General features: G+C 43.2%; 1 protein-coding gene across 2 annotated transcripts in view; it reads left to right on the forward strand.

Moving 5' to 3' along the window:
* LOC143287269 (small cardioactive peptides-like) overlaps positions 1-15,913 on the forward strand; it is a 73,601-nt gene extending 57,688 nt beyond the window's left edge. The window contains exons 2-6 of one of the 2 annotated variants that reach the window (XM_076595215.1): positions 259-291; positions 3,913-3,987; positions 11,650-11,817; positions 12,491-12,592; positions 14,611-15,913. In XM_076595215.1, coding sequence (XP_076451330.1) covers positions 259-291; positions 3,913-3,987; positions 11,650-11,817; positions 12,491-12,592; positions 14,611-14,670 — 438 coding nt within the window. In that variant the 3' untranslated portion in view covers positions 14,671-15,913. The remainder of the gene's footprint in view (positions 1-258; positions 292-3,912; positions 3,988-11,649; positions 11,818-12,490; positions 12,593-14,610) is intronic. The other variant, XM_076595216.1, reaches the window with a different exon arrangement.
* The last annotated feature ends 4,087 nt before the right edge of the window (positions 15,914-20,000 follow it).

Genomic DNA, 20,000 nt, shown 5'->3' on the forward strand with positions numbered 1-20,000 from the left:
GAAATTCTTTTTTGTGTGTGGATTTTTCATATATTTTATATTGTATTCTCCTATGCCTAACTGGGGTGAAAGGTTTTAATTTATCTTGTAACTACTACTGCTACAACTACTGAGAAGAAGAACGATAATAATGGTGATGATAATGATGATGATGATGATGAGGAGGAGGAGGAGAAGGAGTGGGAGGAGGAAGAGGAAAAGAAGAAAGTTTAACAATATGATCATGACAATAACAAGTGATTGTGGTTTTGGTTTCAGAATGTCGCAAGCCAGCCACGCGTGCGCAGAGAAGTAAGTTCTATCTCGTCCATCCGTGTGTCTCAGTGTCTGTGTGCTTGTCTGCCTGTCGGTCTCTCTGTACATCTCTGTCTGTATGTCTGTTTATCTATTTGTTTATCTGTGGTTTTATCTACATATGAATCACACAGTCAAGCTATGTGTGTGTCCACGTCAGAATCGATATTCCAATCAGACAATCAAACTACGTGACAGTCTTTGTCTGAATCTGTTTATTAAACACATAATCAAACTGTCAGACCTGCTTTTTCTGTCGATAATTATACAACATTGACTTCTTTCCTTATCATATCCCATCACCTCCACCCCCGCCCCTCACCCAACCATCCTCCATATTATGTCCACCCCTACTCTGGTTCCTTAGTCAAAGAACTTGATTTGTATCTTCATCATGCACTCAGTGGTGAGTGCATTGAGGGCAATGGCAGTCCCAGCGCACTGGTTTTATGCAGGTCTAGTTTTCTACTGATCTATAACAGTCCACTTGCTTTTATGCTGTTCTGATTGTGGGGTATCCTTCTGATCCATGATAATCCATCAGCTTTTATACTGGTGTGATTGTGAAGTATCCTTCTGATTTTATGCTGGTCTGATTATGGGGCATCCTTCTGATTCATAACAGTCCACTCGGAATGTCCACCCAGAAAGGTTGATGACGACAGCTAGTGTCATTCCCAAAGGTCTCACCACTCCAGCAACCATTCACGGGGGAAAAACTATTCTGCCCCCCCCCTCCTCCCGTCCCCCTCTCTCTCAGTATCTCCCTCCCTCCCCTGTGTGTGTGTGTGTGTGTGTGTGTGTGTGTGTGTGTGTGTGTGTGTGTGTGTGTGTGTGTGTGTGTGTGTGTCTAAGGGGGTGGGGTGGACAAAGGTTGTATGTGTGTGCATGTGTTTATGTGTCTGAGTGTTTTAAAAGATAATTCAATTGATTCTGATTTTTTTTCACTCAATATATACGTCACATACAGCTATGGGACAAACACGTCTTCAAACTAAATGTTTCCCCAGTATTTAGTACTGTCTGCCGTTTCTTATCAGATGCGGCGGGAAAAAATCAAAGTCCATATTTTTTTCAAGCCATGAACCTTCCTAGTCCATAAACAGGCTCTACCAGACATTACCGATACCGTTTACACACACACACACACACACACACACACACACACACACACACACACACACACACACACACACACACACACACACACCACACACAGACGGATAAATATATTTAGATATATGTATACTATATATATATATAGAGAGAGAGAGAGAGAGACAGACAGACAGACAGACAGACAGACAGACACAGACAGCCAGAGACAGAGACAGACAGAAACAAAGACAGCACGCAGAGAGACAGACTGGAAGCGGGAATTAGAATCCTCTCGATTGCTGCCAACGAGTTTCTTTGAAACGTTGAGCAGGGGGTGGGGGTTGGGGGGTGGGGGGGGGGGGCAGTGTCTCTAGAGAGATGGGGGTGAGGCAGGGAGGGGGGGTGAGGGCGAAGGTGTCATTCTGACGCTGGACATTAAGTCTGCCTGTTGACACTGAGCGCTCTGCAGGCCATTACAGGCCACAATGCGCTGCCTTGCTGGTTTGTTGTTTCTTTTTCTTTAATCATTTTTATTTTCAGTAATGACTGGGTGGTTGTTGCTTTTATGTCTTCATTTTTTTTTTTCTTCTTCTTCTTCTTTCTGTTATTAGTGTTTGAGCAGTCATCGTTGTATTGGTGAAGTGTATGAGGGATTTGTTTTTAGTCTGTCTTTTTGTGTTGTGAAGTGGCGTCATGTTGCGTGGTCTGTGGTGGTGTTGATCTGTGTGTTGATCTGTGTGTTGGTCTGTGTGTTGATCTGTGTGTTGATCTGTGTGTTGGTGGTTTTGTTGAGAGGGCACCGTGGTCAGAACCAGGTGTCAGACAAATGACCCAGTGTCGTTCACCAGTGATCAGGGTTCGAGGCCCCGTTTCAGCATGGTGTTGTGTACCTGGGATGTGCACTGGACTCCCGTTTTTCCTCATTCCACTCAGGTGTGAATGGGTACCTGTCGGTAAAGGTAAAAAGGACAGGATTGGGCCCCGCCTTCCTATGCCGAGCCCTGGTCACAGTGGATATGATTTCACTGCCCAGATAGACGTAAAAGGCTATAGGAACCTTACAGTATGCTATGCTTGTGTTTATTTTATCCATGTGACCCCAAAGTGTCCTCCATTTGGAATATTGGGTACCTAATTTCGGTCGGGGAAGGTTGATTAAAAGCGGCGAAAGCGCCTTCATATGACAAGCCACCTTGTGAAAAAATGATGATGAATTCACTGTCCCTTCGACTGTAATAGGCTGAAACAGTTTTGGTTGATTGTGGTATTGGTGTGTGTTAAGGAAGGGGAGAGAAGGGTTAAAAGTGAGAGTCAGATAAAAATTTGAAGTTTGTTGTCATGAGCAATGTGAGTCTTTGTACGATGACAAAACACGATGTGATCTCATTGTCATAGAAACCACGGCCTTGTCCGTTATATTGTCAAACCACACAGATGTAAACGAGGAACGGAGAGAGAGAGAGAGAGAGAGGCGGGGGGCAGGGGGTGGGGGGGGGGGAGTGGGGGGTAGGCTGTTTTCCGGTAACTTTGGACCTGTGCTAGGTTTTTCAGGACAGCATCCACCATTTTGCTGACTGGCTTGAATCGCGGACGATAACCACGTTGCTGCCGCCCCTTCCCCCACCCCCTACCCGCACACCCCACGCCTCGCCCTCGACCCCACCCCCTAAACCCTACACAAAGCGATTTCCCAGCTGGACACTGTATTATCAATCTGCACTGTGGTCAGCGTTCTCCACAGTAGCTCGTGGTTCAGGAATTGATCTTCAGAAAGATAAAGAACAGGGAAGGTCAAAGTGCTGGCCTTAAGAAAGTGTCGATTTGTATGTACATACATATACGTATCATACATTCATGATTATATATATATATATATATATATATATATATATATATATATATATATATATATATATATATATGTATGTATGTATGTACACACACACATATATATGTACCGACAAGGAGACCTTATTTCGAACAAATGGTGTCCTGTCGCTTCGTGTTTGATTTTCTTCCTGTCTATGTGATTTTTTCTCTCTCGTCAGGCAGCCATGCTCCGTGTGTTGGTTTTGAAGCGCTTGGCATGCACTGGCTTGGAGCTGTGTCTTCGTTTATGTTTGTGTTGTGTGACTACTGTGTTTGTTTATTGTCTGATTCTTTTCTTTTCTCTTGGCTTCCACCCTTAGACCGTCAGTGCTGTGAGTGCTATCACGTGGAACAGACTTGTGCAACTGTTTGTCGTTTTCTTTATCTTTGGTCCGAGAGTAGGTGTGCAGAGGCTGTTTAGTTTTTTTTTCTTTCGTGGATATTCCTCGTTCGTGAAATCGTGTGTTTGTTTCTCTCTCTCTGTCTCTGTCTCTCTCTCAACGTCCTTTTCTTCCTCACATCTGGTTGACATATACCATGAACGATGTCTGTCTTATTCTAACTATTGCAGACAATAATTGAACATGATGCTGAAATGAAACCTTCACCACTAAAGTATATCTGTGTCCACTTTTTTTTCGCCTGTTGTAGACCTATTTTAGCCGTCCCTTTGCAATGCCACGCAAACGGTCCTCCTTCATCGAAGATGGCCAGGAAAAAAGAGCGGTATACTAAACTCCATTCTGCCGTCCTGCATGAGTAGTTATTGATATACACTCCTTCTGAACTGGGTGATTTTGTTCCCATCTTTATACCCACCCAACCTTACTTCTCTCCCCCTTCACCCCCTTTTCCTGTGCATATTCTCTGAAAGAAAAAAAAGTAATGACCCTGCAGATTGTTTCCCTTTATGTTACATTTTTCTGTTACCTCTGTCTTTCCTCTGGATCTTATGTTACACCTCCTGTCTCCTCCGTCTTTACATGTTTATGTAACAGTTCACGTTTCGTCTTTCTTTCATTTACATGTTTATGCAACAGTTCACGTTTCTTCTTTCTTTCATTTAAATTCATCTTACACTCCACTAATTTTCTCATCTTTCTTTTATTGGACAATATGTAACGCCTCCTGTGTCCTCTCTAATTTATTCGTTCAGAGTTACGTCATTCTTCTGTCTCATCTTCCTGTCCTTCGGATTTCATGTTACACTTCCTGTTTCCTGTTTCATCATTTTCATTAAGATTTCATGTTACACTTCCTGTTTCCTGTTTCATCATTTTCATTAAGATTTCATGTTACACTTCCTGTTTCCTGTTTCATCATTTTCATTAAGATTTCATGTTACACTTCCTGTTTCCTCTTTCATCATTTCATTAAGATTTTATGTTACACTTCCTGTTTCCTGTTTCATCATTTCATTAAGATTTTATGTTACACTTCCTGTTTCCTCTTTCATCATGTCATTAAGATTTTATGTTACACTTCCTGTTTCCTGTTTCATCATTTTCATTAAGATTTTATGTTACACTTCCTGTTTCCTCTTTCATCATTTCATTAAGATTTTATGTTACACTTCCTCTTTCATCATTTCATTAAGATTTTATGTTACAGTTCGTGTTTCATTTTTCTTTTGTTAAGGTTTTACGTCATATTTTATGTTTCGTTTTTCTTTTAAGTTTTTATGTCATGTCTTATGTTTCATTTTTTTGTGCTTTTGTCTTATTTTTCTTTTTCTCCCCTTTAAGATTTCATTTTACATGTCATAATTCTTCCTTCTTTGTTTCTTTCTGTGATATAACATTCTTTTTCCCTTTTCTTTCTTTCATATCTTATGTGAGTCTTTCTCTTTCCTCTTTTTCTTTACTTTCTTTATATTTGATGCTGCACATCCTGCTGTTCTTTTCTATTTAGCTTTCATGTGACACTTTCTATGTCCACTGCATTTTCTTTGGAATTCAGATTTCATGATGAACGTTCTGTTTTCACTTTCTTTCCTTCAGAGTTTATGTCACTTTTCCCGTTTTCGGTTTCAGTTCTTCAGATTTTATGATACATTTCGTATTTCCTCTGTCAGTCCTTCAGATTTTCAGTTTCGTCTTTCATTCCTTCAGATTTTATCACACACTTCCTATTTTATATTTCTTTCCTTCAGATCACATGTTTTGCTGTTCCCGTTTCCCCTTTCATTCGTTCAGCTTTTATGATAATTATTGTTCCTGTTCCTCTTTCAGCTCTTATGATAATTATTGTTCCTGTTCCTCTTTCAGCTCTTATGATAATTATTGTTCCTGTTCCTCTTTCAGCTCTTATGATAATTATTGTTCCTGTTCCTCTTTCAGCTCTTATGATAATTATTGTTCCTGTTCCTCTTTCAGCTCTTATGATAATTATTGTTCCTGCTCCCTTTTTCATTCATTCAGACTTTTCTAACACTTTCTGTTTCCTATTTCCTTTCCGAAAGGTTTTGTTTCACACGTCATTTCCCTCTGTCTTTTCCTCAGATTGCATGTTACTCGTCAGGTTTCTACATTTTTCTTTTGTATTTTATCTTTAACTTTCTCTTTTTCTTTCGTTTGTTCTTTTCTTTGTATTTCCTCTTTCCCTTTTTATGTAGATTTGTTTTTATTTGTGTTTTGTTTAAGACTTTATTGAGAAAGCCACGCATCTCTCCGTATATTGTCCATTTCATTGGCTGTTTTAACACATTGTACTACACATTATAGGTGTTTTATCGAAAATGTAAAATACCTGCAAACCCGCCCACCAACTAATTCATCTACCAACCCATCTGTCTGTCTGTCTATTTAAAATGTAATTTTTATTTACACCTGTATACCCACTTATTGGTCTGTCCTTCTACCAACCCCTCTCTATCTATATATCCATCTATGTATCTATAAAATATCTCTGTTTATCTATCTGTCTGTCTGCCCCTCTATTTCTCAGCCTGTCTGCCTGTCAGTCTATCCATGCGTGTATTTCTCTGCATGTCTGTCTGTCAGTCTGTCCCTACATATATCTGTTTGTTTGTCTGCCTGGCCATCTGCCTGCTTGCTTGTCCGTTTTCCTGTCATTTCTTATATGTTCATGATGATTACGTTTTCTGCTTCTCTTAACATTATGCTGTTTTGTTGTCGTTGTTGTTTGAACTGTGTGGAGCATTCCTGTAGTAATTATGTGTTTTCATGCTTTCTGTCTTACCTTCATTCAACCCGCCGTGCTTTCTTTCAGATTCCCTTGTGTATTCCCTTGCCTCTTGGTGTGCTAGAGTTGTGTCATTTAGCTTGTGTTTACATCAGTCTTTATCGTTTGTTCTTCCACTTTCCCTTTGTGATAGCTTTCGAGCGCACGTGCGTGTGCATTCGCATTTGTGTGTTAATAAATGTTGAATGTAAGCAGGATGTGAAGATTGCTCGGAATCCAAAGAAATTTTGAAAATTTTAATCCATTTGTGTAAAATGTAACATTTCTCTTTGAAAATAAAACAAAATGAGAACAATATGATTTGAAGAATTTGGGAACCAAAGCTATTTCTTAAGTTTTAGGTCGTTTATGTGATGCAATATTTTTGGCTTTACAAATAAAAATGATACCAACAACATCAATAAAGAAACAAAAGCTGTTTTAAATATCTGTGATTGTTTGCATATCCATAGTTGTTCATTGAAGGGTTGGTCATTATTTTTATTATCCACTCGTCTATGCTGTTACATGTAATTCTTAGTGCTTTATTGGTTGGTATGTGTTTCCATGAGTTTGTATATTTCTCTTCCAAGATTCTATTCTGGTCGAAGGGATTCAGTTAAACCTCTGTTCATTTCATTTTTAGTGCAGCTGTCTTCAAAATTTAATCAGGATGTACTGTCATGAAAAGATATTGGTAAAAGATCACAGTTTGAGCTGCAAAGTAATTTCAATATCTTGAACATTCAGACTTTTGTATTTAGTTGTGTGGAGGCTCGACATACTACTCACTTTTAAAGTGTGAACCTATGTATAGAACGCGAGATTACAGGAGGTGCAGGCATATATTAGAATGTGGTGTTAGCTTAAAAAAAAAAAAAAAAGCAATGTTTCCAAATGGACACGAATAATTCATGATTTGTGGTAACCACCCACGTAGCATGAGATAAAGAACGCATCTGATTAATGATAACGACGTGGTGGTGGTTGATAGACATGGTAGAGGTGGCGGTGCTAATGATGATGATGATGATGATGACTTTGGTGATCATGATCCTCCCGATTTACATGGTCTGAAAGTTGTGGGCGTTTACAGTACACACACACACACACACACACACACACACACACACACACACACACACACACACACACACACACACACACACACACACACACACACACACACACACACACACACACTCGTACATACAAATACATCCACGCACACGCACATACATAAATACACACAAAAGACGCACACACAGACACACAGACACACAGACACACACACACACACACCCCCCCTCCACCACTCACCCCCGCCCCCCGCCCCTCCTTCCCCCCCTCCCCCCAAACACACACACGTCATGAAATCCTCGTTATGATCCACCTGTTCTCTCAACACATCCACACCTGCCGAGTGGAGGTCCATGTAGCGACAGAGCCAACAGCACGACGTCCTCCTCCAGAGCCACACCAATTGTCCGGCCACCAGCACGGATCCAAATCAGCAGGAAGGTGGCAGAATGGTTAAGACGCTTAGCTGCCAATACAAAAAGTCCGTGAGGGTATGGGTTCGAATCCCGCTCTCGCCCTTTCTCCCATATTTGACTGGAAAATCAAACTGAGCGCCTCGTCTTTCGGATGAGACGTTAAGCCAGTTGCATTGCTCGGACGGAAGAGCCTAGTATGGTCGTAACCCGCTATTAACTGTGTGTAGTATGGAACTGACCAATGGCGTAGTTCGGTCAACGTAGGCATTTAGTCACGTGTAACTGTCAAAAAGTTAGAACCAAGCAATGCAACTGGCATCTTGGCTTACCAACTGCCGTATCAAAAACGCTTTAATGAAACGAACTCGAATCCAGATTTGCGGAGAACTCTATACAGAAACACGGAACGTATCACAGAGAAGGTTAACTCTCTCCATACGAACGGCGAAAGAGACGACGTTAACAGCGTTTCACCCCAATTACCATCATCAAAATATTGCAAGCGGAAGGCTCTTATACTGAAGACGTGAATGTTGACAAAGAATACCACAATTCTGACGACGGAAGCTAAAGGTTGGGTCATTCAGACACCCACTGGACATCCGAGGGGTCTTTGTAGAGGAGAAGAGAGGACTGGCCGTACTGAGTGAGTTAAACCGAGGTCCCGTGTGCAGCATGCACTTGGTGCACTAAAAAATAGAACCCGTGGCAATTAGAGTGTTGTCCTCGGGCAAAATTATGTAAAAAGAAATCCACACTGATAGGTACACAAATATATAAGCATGCCCTCAAGGTTTGACAAGGGTTATGTTGCTGCCTTGCAGATGTGGTGTAGCGTATATGGATTTGTCCGAACGCAGTAAACGCCTCCTTAAGAAACTGAAACTGAACACTGAAACGGGTCAGACAGGAAGGGCCACAGTCACCGTGCTGATTTCATGCACGTGCAGCACGTATCACTTCTCAGGGGGGACAACGGTGATGGGACAGTGGAAGTGCTCTCCATTCGAGTGTGGCCGCGCTTGATTTTGTTTGTCGACATCGCGCGTTGGCTGTTTTCTGGTTTATTGGACGTGTCATTAGTGCTGGGGGATTGATGATCGACAAGTGGTTTGTTTAACAGGCGTGTGTGTGTGTGTGTGTGTGTGTGTGTGTGTGTGTGCTTGCGTTTGTATGTGTGTTGACAAAGAGAGAGAGACAGACAGAAAGAAAGAAAGAAAGAGAGAGAGAGAGAGAGAGAGAGAGAGAGAGAGAGAGAGAGAGAGAGAGAGAGAGAGAGAGCACAATGTTTGGCCCATTAATTCAAGTTTGAACGTGACTAAAAGGGGATGCACATAGCGAGCACAGAAGATCGGATGGTGATCACAGTTTGGTCAAACCTTTTTTTTTCTTCTTTTTTTCCTTAAAAAAAAACCCCAAACTTTGTACAAAGAGATGTAGTGTGGGCAAAAATAGAAGACATTGATTTATTTGTCTGCATAGACTGGAAATTTGAAGAAAATGATGCCTGCACTATAAAAGTCAAGGTATGTAATTAAAATATTTCACAGTAATGCAATAGGATGCAATACAGAAGATCATACAAGAATACAATAGAAGAGAACAGAACACAATACAATACAGTACAATGCAGTACAAGAGAATACAATGCACTGACGTAACACAGTAATGCATGTGATAAAATCACACCATGCAAACCAGTCTCACTCCAGTTCCACATTAGAAGCTCGTTAAATTCAGGTGAAAGCACTGTTTTCCAGGAAAATGTAGATCAAGTATACTGGATGCGAAAGATCGGAAATGATCATGATAAATCTATAAACGAAATGAGTAAATGATGTATAATCCATGCAATAATGTAAATGCGCTACAATATCGCATATATCAGGGTGACAAACCGCGAACCGAACCCAAGTGCTATGTCAACGAACAAAAAATCAAGCACGGCCACGCCCCACATTCCGCACTCTGTCCCAATACATCACCGCTGTCCTCCTGTAGAAGTGACACGTGCTGCACGTGCCTGAAATCAGCACGGTGACTGTGGCCCTTCCTGTCTGATGCTTGTTGATGTCCGGACACATGGTGCAGTCCCGCAGAACGCTCTGTGGCTGTGGGACCGCGCGGTGTGTGGGCGGGCGTTGACCTCGCGGAACATCGGTAGCTGTATTGTATTGTATTGTATTGTATTGTATTGTATTGTATTGTATTGTATTACTCTTGTTTGCCACAACATATTTCTCTGTGCGAAATTCGGGCTGCTCTCACCAAGGAGAACGTCGCTACACTCAGAGTGCCACCAATATTTTTGTATTTTTACTTGCCTGCAGGTTTTTCTTAATAGGTTTCCCTGTCAAAGTGGATTTTTCTACAGAATTTTGCCAGGGACAACCCTTTTGCTTCCGTGGGTTCTATTACGTGCGCTAACTGCATGCTGCACACGGGACCTCAATTTATCGTCTCATCCGAATGACTAGCGTCCAGACCACCACTCAAGGTCTGGTAGAGGGGGAGAAAATACTGGCGACTGTGCCGGGATTCGAACCAGTGCACTCAGATTCTTTCGCTTCCTTGGCGGTAGCGTTACCTCTAGGCCATCACTCCGCGTGTTGATGGAACAGTGGTACCACGTGGTCCTGAAGAACGGCGGCAGCATTCACATGACCGCTGAAGATGTGGAGATGGTCTCTAAGGTGAGGACTGAAGCCTGCCCATACCACCAAGCTGCCTCCTCCCCATCTGTGACCGGGAAGCCCACACTCTGATGCACCTGAGATGCCTGGATGATTCAGGAGGGGAATCTGCGGCCTCAACAGTTACTGCAGAGTAAGACATCATCCATGCAGAGACGCTGAACTGTCTGACTTGCTGCTGATGGTGGCCATGCACGCTACAGAAAGAGCCCGGCGTGTTTGCTGTCACCTGTACACTTTTGGATTTGGCTGTCAACTAGCGCTTACAAATGACCATAAACAATTCCCACATCGCTGATGGAAAATGAATTGTGCAGCACAATGTTTCGAAGTAATCATGTTGTTTTGATTTAAAGGCTTTTGGTTTTTGGTTTTTTGGTTTTATTGGTGGTGCTTAATAAAAGTGGTTCAGGATATGATATATATATATATATATATATATATATATATATATATATATATATATATATATATATATATATGTATGTATGTATGTATGTATACATTCGTATTGAGCGCAAATCAGCATTTAGGGATATAAGTCAAACCAAAACCATTTCTAACACTTCTTCAACTTCATTATGGAAAGCGAAGACATATCTGGGCTTGAATTTATTACTCTCTCTGTCTCTCTGCATTACACACACGCACGGGTGCATGTACCAAAACGACATAGGAAACGAATTCGGAGCGCATAAGGCAGCTGCCAGTTGCCTCTACCTAAATAGCGTTTTAACAAAGCGCTCAGTTTGAGCATGGCGTCTGACCTAGGACAGGCGCTCAGTAGAACATTATCAATAGATAATGCTAGTATCGATAGATCCATGTCAATAGATCAGTGTATCCTTATATCCTTATAATATCCTTATAATAATAATATCCTTATAATCAACCCCCCCCCAAAAAAAAAACACAACAAAACAAAACAAAAAAAAACGAAACGAGATATACGTCCATGCACATCAACACCACCTTGTTCCCTCACCTTGTGCTCTTTCTCTCTCTCTCTCTGACAGTCCTACCTGGGCTTCCCAAGACTGGGCCGAGGCTACCTGGCTCTCCCTCGAATGGGCCGCTCCGGAAGTGACGCCAGCACCAATGGCGGCGCGTGCTGCACGACGGGACTGAAGAAGGATTGGGTGATTGGGGAGGAGGGCAAGATGGCTGCACGGGACGTGTGTCACGTGGGTCTTTCTTTATTCTTCTGTGTGTGTGTGTGTGTTTGGGGGGTGGGGGTGGGGGCGGGGGGCGGTGGAGGGGGATCGTGTAAGGGTGGGGTGGGGGGGGGGGGTGATTGTGTGTGTGTGGAGGTGGGGGTGAGGGAGTGTGTGTGTGTGTGTGTGGGGGGGGGGATATTTGTGTGTGTGTGTGTGTGTGTGTGTGTGTGTGTGTGTGTGTGTGCGCGCGTGCGCTTATACACGATTTATGGTAAGCCATGTTATTTAGTTCAATATCTTTTCTGTATTGTAAGATGGAGGTGGCTTCTTCGCAGAGGCGGTTAGATGTTGTGCTTCTGGAGCCAGTGCCCGGCGTTGTGTCTTTGAGAAATGCACTTTACTCCGGTTTTCCTCACTCCACCCAGGTGTGAACGGGTACCTGACTTCAGCTGGGGAAGGTTAAAACGGCGGAAGGAGACGACTGGGCCCCGCATTTCTATGCCGAACTTTGTATGAATCCACTTCTCTGATGGTCGTAAAGGTTATAGGACCTTTAACCTTGCAGCATGCTTTGCTTGTGTTTATTCTATCCATGCCCCACCAAGGGGTTTTCTGACTGGAATAAAGCCTGCTGTATCTCTGACGGTGTCTGTAACTGTATATGTGAAGGTGATTCTGATGATTTCTGTAACGTGTGTAGGCCGAGGCGTGCTGTGCTGGCTACGTGGAGGTTGAGGGCGCCAAGCCGGATGGAACCTTCTACACCATGTGTGTTCCCAGGTGTGGCCCTGTGGCCAACACGGTGAGTGGGGAAAGAGGTAGGGGGTGGGGAGTGCGGGGAGGGGGGGTGGGGAGGGAGGCGACGGCAGAGTGGTCAAACCATTAGACGTTGAGTCTGAGGGTCCCGGGTTCGAATTTAAGTCATGGCTGCTCCTCTCGCTGAGATGAGTCTGGAGGTGTTTTTGTTTTTTTGTTTTTGTTTTTTTGATAATTATTATTCATTCATTTTCTTTATATATCATCTCCCGTGTTGTCAAATTATGTGCAGTACTGCTGTGGTGCCCAATGTTTCTTCGTGTGGATGCATTTATGTCTATGTGGTTGTGTTTCTTTTTGTCCGTGTATCTATCTGTCTGTCTGCTTTGCCTCATCTACTTGTTTGCTTTCCTGTTTGCCTTATGTAGGGCCTATATATGTATGGATGGATGGATGGGTGGGCGGGTGAATGGATGGATGCCTTGATGTTATATGTACTAATATGCTAATATACACAGACGATGCAACAAATATATTTCTATATGAGAGGATTTACTATGTCTCTCCCCCCCCACCCCACCCCCTCCAAAACCTCTCTCCTTACCCCCCCTTACCTCTTTAACTCCCTTCGTCCGCCACCCCCCCCCCCCCCCCGCCCCCTTCAACTGCCCAAGGTTCGCGGCATGGTTCTTCAGCCACTGCGGCCGGTGGATGGGGTCATTGTGGTCTGTTTTAGACAGTGCCAACGTTCCTTGTCAACACCTGATTGTGGCTCTGTGGCTGATTTGTTGCCTGCAGTGTGGTTGTTCTTCTTGTTCTCGTTCTTCTTAACTCTCTCCATACGAACGGCGAAAGAGACGACGTTAACAGCGTTTCACCCCAGTTACCATCATCAAAATATTGCAAGCGGAAGGCTCTTATACTGAAGAGGTGAATGTTGACAAAGAATACCACAATTCTGGCGACGGAAGCTAAAGGTTGGGTCATTCAGACACCCACTGGACATCCGGGGGGTCTGGGTAGAGGAGAAGAGAGGACTGGCCGTACCGAGTGAGTTAAGCAAAGCAGCGCTACGCAACGCAACACAGCACAACGCATCACTGCACAGCACAGCGAAGCACACCACACTACACAACACTACATTGAACTAATTTTCTGCTCTGGACTACTCTACTCTACACTAGACTAGACTACACTACACTACACTACGCTACAACACAAAACAGCACAATATAGCAAATACAACACTATACGGCACAATAGAAGCAGGCAGTAATGTTATGATGTTGTTTTGACAGGTGTTGAACAAGCTCCCTGATAACCTCCGTTATTCTGATTCCCTCGCATCTTTTAAATCTCGTCTCAAAACTCACCTTTTCACTCAGCAATAAGTTCAATTGTGGTAGGTCCACTTCCTTTGCGTTAGCTGTGCTTGACTATGTGTGTATACATATGTATGTGTACATAACTACATGCATGTATATGAATGTGTATTGTGTGTGCGTGTGTTTATGTAAGTTTGTGCCTGCCTGTGTGTGCGTATGTGTTAGGGTAGCTGTTAGATACACATGTATGTTAAAATGTATGTATGCAGTGTGTGTGTGTGTGTGTGTGTGTGTGTGTGTGTGTGTGTGTGTGTGTGTGTGTGTGTGTGTGTAGTCACATTTTGATGTGTGTATGTAACATAGATATAATGTTTTATGTTAACAAAAGCGTTTTTGTAAAGCACCTAGAGCAGATTTCTGGATAGTGTGCTATATAAGTATCCATTATTATTATTATTACAGACTCTGGGAAGCAGGGTGTGACGTCATGAAGCTGTGATGACACGTATTGACACCTGTATGGCACCTGTTGCAGAATCTGAAAACAGACAATAACGTCATGATGATGTATGACACCTGTTGCAGAATCTGGAAGCAGGCAATGACGTCATGATAATGTATGACACCTGTTCCAGAATCTGGAGGCAGGCAGTGACGTCATGATAATGTATAACACGGGTTGCAGAATCTTGGAAGCAGGCTGTGACGTCATGATGATGTATGACGACACGTGTTGCAGAACATGGAAGCAGGCAGTGACGACGTGATGGAGAAGCTCAAACGCCTCTATCGCCAGTAAAATGTGACGTCACCTCCCATCATGCAACCCTGGCGGAAGTTCACGTGCTGCCCCCTACAGTTTCACAGAACAGCAGGTTTCCGAAAGGCCCTGACCTCTCACTGAAGAAGATTTGAAGCGTTCAGTTCTACTGAGTTTATTTTCCACATGTTCCTTCTCTCCTTGTGTTTGGTAGGAGAAGAGGATGAATCGGTGAAATGTTCATATCTATTGGTTGTTATATGAGCGCTACTTGTTAGAAACTTACGTTAACATTATGCTTTGGATTGTTTATCAAGCTTGGTTTAAAACACATTTTTAGAGTATTTGCCTCTTCGTAAGAACTCTTGTCAGCGTTTGACAAAATCAGAAACGTATTTTGGAAAATCCATGAAGCTTACATCATACTCGTAGTTCACACAAACAAACAAACAAAAAAGAAAGAAAAAAAAAAAAAGATTTCCCTGAAGTGATGGCAGTGAATTACAGCAGTCATCTCCCATCTTCACTCACAAAGTATTGTCAGACTGATGTTGGAATCGTGCTCTGGAAACCCAATGCACAAGTTATGTTTTTAACGTAGTCATTCTACTGCGTAAATAAGTAAATAAATGAATGAATAAATAGATAATAACTAACTAACTAACTAGCTAACTACCTATACCTACCTATCCACCTACCTGTCTATCTATCTATCTATCTATTTATGCTCAATGACAGTGTATGATTCTGTTGACATCAGGCGTAACATGCAACAGTCATGATGTCGCACATTACCTTGTGACGGACTCCGACGTTTAAGTTCAAAATCAGTTCAAAATGATATCGTTCGTTCACAGTTACATCATGCTATTTGATTTCTTTCTCTAGTTTACGACAGAATCTGTAGAGAAGGGAAAAAAGCTTCGTGGTAAACTCCTTCAGCGAACTTCGTTCTTAAACTTTCTTGGTATTTTCGTTTGTTTTTTTTGTTTTGTTTTTTCATCCACATTCGTTCTTTTTTCTGTGTGTTTTAAGTCATACTTAGTTCAGTTAGAATTGTTTAGATAGAAATATGTAAGTTCTATGACTTGCAATGAAACCAGACTTTCAGGCAGTATACTAAGGCAATAGCAGTTGTGGAAAGTTTCCATTTTTTTTCCTGATGATCTCACGTTTTGGGAGCTGTTGGTCTATCCTGATTGATGTTGTAGATAGATTGATGATGTGTTGTGTGTTGGCATGTGAAGAAAAAGCAGAATAAAATGAAAGGTCTTGAAACACATCACTTCTTGTTGGTTAGAAGGCTGGGTGTGGCGGACATGTCTCCATCTCTGTCTCTCTCTTTCTCTCTCTGTCTCCCTCTCTCTCCCCCCCCCCCCCTCCCGCCCCATCCACTGTTCCCCCCTCCTATCGCTTCTCTTCTCTGTCTTTGAATATTTTTAATGGATGCTGCAATGGAGAAAAGGAAGGAGAGTATACTCTGAAAAAAATACTACTGGCCGCTCTCTTTCAAGAAAAAATTTAGATGAAAAACAACAGCAACAAAAACATCATATATTTAAGTGATTGATAAAAAGAAAGAAAGAAAAAAAAAAAAAAAAAAAAAAAAGGCACAGAAGCAGTCTGGCACGATTTACATTACAAAGGGTGAATGATGAATTATATGAGACGCCTTTCCTCGGTCGGACACCAAGCTCTAAGCGCTTTACAAACAAGGGGTCATTGCACAAAAGGCTGTCTACCTGGGCAAAGCCGACTGACGGCTGCCACTAGGCGCTCATCATTCGTTTCCTGTTCGACGGGCGCAATAGCTGAATGGTTAAAGCGTTGGACTTTCAATCTGAGGGTCCCGGGTTCGAATCACGGTGACGGCGCCTGGTGGGTAAAGGGTGGAGATTTTTACGATCTCCCAGGTCAACATATGTGCAGACCTGCTAGTGCCTGAACCCCCTTCGTGTGTATATGCAAGCAGAAGATCAAATACGCACGTTAAAGATCCTGTAATCCATGTCAGCGTTCGGTGGGTTATGGAAACAGAACATACCCAGCATGCACACCCCCGAAAACGGAGTATGGCTGCCTACATGGCGGGGTAAAAACGGTCATACACGAAAAAGCCCACTCGTGTGCATACGAGTGAACGCAGAAGAAGAAGTTTCCTGTTTTCAGATTTCAGGCACGCAGACACACACACACACACACTCAGACAGACATGTAACATTCTACGTGGGTGGTCAATGGGTCCAAGGGACCGCCTGTCTGTCTTCTACCCAACGGGCCAGGTACGGCTCCGTTTCTCCAGTCGTTCTTCCTTTCGTCACCAACTTCACTCGTGGTTTTCGCTTCGTCCTGACGTCGTTGCATTGACTGTACGGGTTTTCCCTTCTTTCAGTCCTTTACGTCGTTGCATTGACTGTACGGGTTTGTCCTTTCAGTCCTTTACGTCGTTGCATTGACTGTACGGGTTTGTCCTTTCAGTCCTTTACGTCGTTGCATTGACTGTACGGGTTTGTCCTTCTTTCAGTCCTTTACGTCGTTGCATTGACTGTACGGGTTTGTCCTTTCAGTTCTTTACGTCGTTGCATTGACTGTACGGGTTTATCCTTTCAGTCCTTTACGTCGTTTTATTGACTGTACGGGTTTGTCCTTCTTTCAGTCCTTTACGTCGGTGCATTGACTGTACGGGTTTGTCCTTTCAGTCCTGTACGTCGTTGTATTGACTGTACGGGTTTGTCCTTCTTTCAGTCCTTTACGTCGTTGCATTGACTGTACGGGTTTATCCTTCTTTCAGTCCTTTACGTCGTTGCATTGACTGTACGGGTTTGTCCTTTCAGTCCTTTACGTCGTTGCATTGACTGTACGGGTTTATCCTTTCAGTCCTTTACGTCGTTGTATTGACTGTACGGGTTTGTCCTTCTTTCAGTCCTTTACGTCGTTGCATTGACTGTACGGGTTTGTCCTTTCAGTCCTTTACGTCGTTGCATTGACTGTACGGGTTTGTCCTTTCAGTCCTTTACGTCGTTGCACTGACTGTACGGGTTTGTCCTTTCAGTCCTTTACGTCGTTGCATTGACTGTACGGGTTTGTCCTTCTTTCAGTCCTTTACGTCGTTGCATTGACTGTACGGGTTTGTCCTTTCAGTCCTTTACGTCGTTGCATTGACTGTACGGGTTTATCCTTTCAGTCCTTTATGTCGTTTTATTGACTGTACGGGTTTGTCCTTTCAGTCCTTTACGTCGTTGCATTGACTGTGCGGGTTTGTCCTTTCAGTCCTTTACGTCGTTGCATTGACTGTACGGGTTTGTCCTTTCAGTCCTTAACGTCGTTGTATTGACTGTACAGGTTTGTCCTTTCAGTCCTGTACGTCGTTGCATTGACTGTACGGGTTTATCCTTTCAGTCCTTCACGTCGTTGTATTGACTGTACGGGTTTGTCCTTTCAGTCCTTCACGTCGTTGCATTGACTGTACGAGTTTGTCCTTCTTTCAGCCCGTAAAGCGACCAGTTCTGCCTGAGGCACCAAAGAGAGTTTCAGTTTCAGTCTCTCAAGAAAGCGTCACTGCGTTCGAACAAATCCATACACACCACACTATATCTGCTATGCAAAATGCCTGGCCAGCAGCATAACCCAACGCGCTCAATCAGGCCTTGAATGCATGCTTATATATTTGTGTACCTATCAGAATCGTGGTTTTCTTCTGCACAATTTTGCCAGAAGACACCACTCTCGTTGCCATGGGTTCTTTTTCAGTGCGCCAAGTGCGTGCTGCACACGGGAACTCGATTTATCGTCTCATCAGAATGACTAGACGCTCAGTTTGATTTCCCAGTCAAACTTAGGCGAAAGTGCGAGAGCGGAATTCGAACCCACACCCTCTCCGACTCTTTATATTGACAGCCGAACGTCTTAACCATTCTGTCACCTTCCTCCTACCGGAGAGAGAGAGAGAGAGAGAGAGAGAGAGAGAGAGAGAGAGAGAGAGAGCCTGGGTTGTTCAGGAAAGGATGTTCCAGTATTCACATGTGATGCTGGATGTGACACTCTGTGCTCATAACTTATGATGACAGCAACATTGCTGAGAACTGTGAAGTGATGATGTGTGTGGAGCGTTTCAAGGTGCTGTCTTTGGATATTTCTTCAGAACGGTTGACACCTATTCCTTGATGTTTATATACACTGATTATGCAGACAACAAAATCTCGTAAATAATACGTTTCAACAAGATAACTGAAACTGTTCACAGATAAGTTCTGGCTTTATCTTTCTCACTTTCTGCGTGCGGTGCATGTGAAAAGGAATGAATGAAAGGTAAAACCCACTTAACATTTTGTGTGTGTGTGTGTGTGTGTGTGTGTGTGTGTGTGTGTGTGTGTGTGTGTGTGTGTGTGCGAGTGTGTGTGCGCGCACACACACACACACACACACGCACACCACATACACCACCACCACATACCTAACGCCTAAACACAGCGAGGTACAAGCATGCCGGGGCATACTGACGCTGACACAAAATACACATACGTGCTTCGTACAAGAGGAAGGTGGCAGAATGGTTACGACGCTTACCTTCCAATACAGTGTCCGTGAGGGTCTGGGTTCGATTCCCAATCTCGCCCTTTCTCCCAAGGTTCACTGGAAAATCAAACTGAGCATCTAGTCATTCGGATTAGTATTGTCTTCTGACAAAATTCTGTGGACAAAATCCACTCTGATAGGTAAAATATGCATGCACTCAAGGCCTGACCAGCAGACGTGGTGTTGGGGATATGGGTTTGTCCGAACGCTGTGACACCTCCCTGAGAAACTGAGAATCTGTATGTCTGTCTCTCTCTGTCTCTCTCTGATGACATCTCTCTCTCTCTCTCTCTCTCTCTCTCTCTCTCTCTCTCTCTCTCTGACTCACTGTCCTATCCATCTGTCAAACTTAGTGTGTATGGGGAGGGAGGGGGTGCTGTCAGTGTGTGTGCGCGCGTGTGTGTGTATGTATGTGTGTGCGCTCGCGCGTGTGTGTGTGCATGTGTGAGCATGGGTGTGTGGGTGTGTGTGTGTGTGGGGGGGGGGGGGTTGTTTTCTTCATTATGTATACCCTTCTGCATGAATACCTTTTCCTTTCATTTATGTGTGTGCTATTTGTAATAGATGTAGATTAGCAAGGACAGATTGGAAGAATAGGGAATGCATAAAATCTTAATCCTTGAATAAAAACGTTTTGAGTTCTGAGTTATCTCTCTCTCACTCTCTCTCTCTCCCTCCCCCCCTCTCTCTCTCTCTCTCTCTTATACATACACACTGCACACGGCACACATAAAAATACACCAACACATCTTCATACATATGTGTACGCGCACCAGAAAATCATCGAGAAGATC

Source organism: Babylonia areolata, chromosome 11, assembly GCF_041734735.1.
Source record: "Babylonia areolata isolate BAREFJ2019XMU chromosome 11, ASM4173473v1, whole genome shotgun sequence".
Lineage (NCBI taxonomy): Eukaryota > Metazoa > Mollusca > Gastropoda > Neogastropoda > Buccinidae > Babylonia > Babylonia areolata.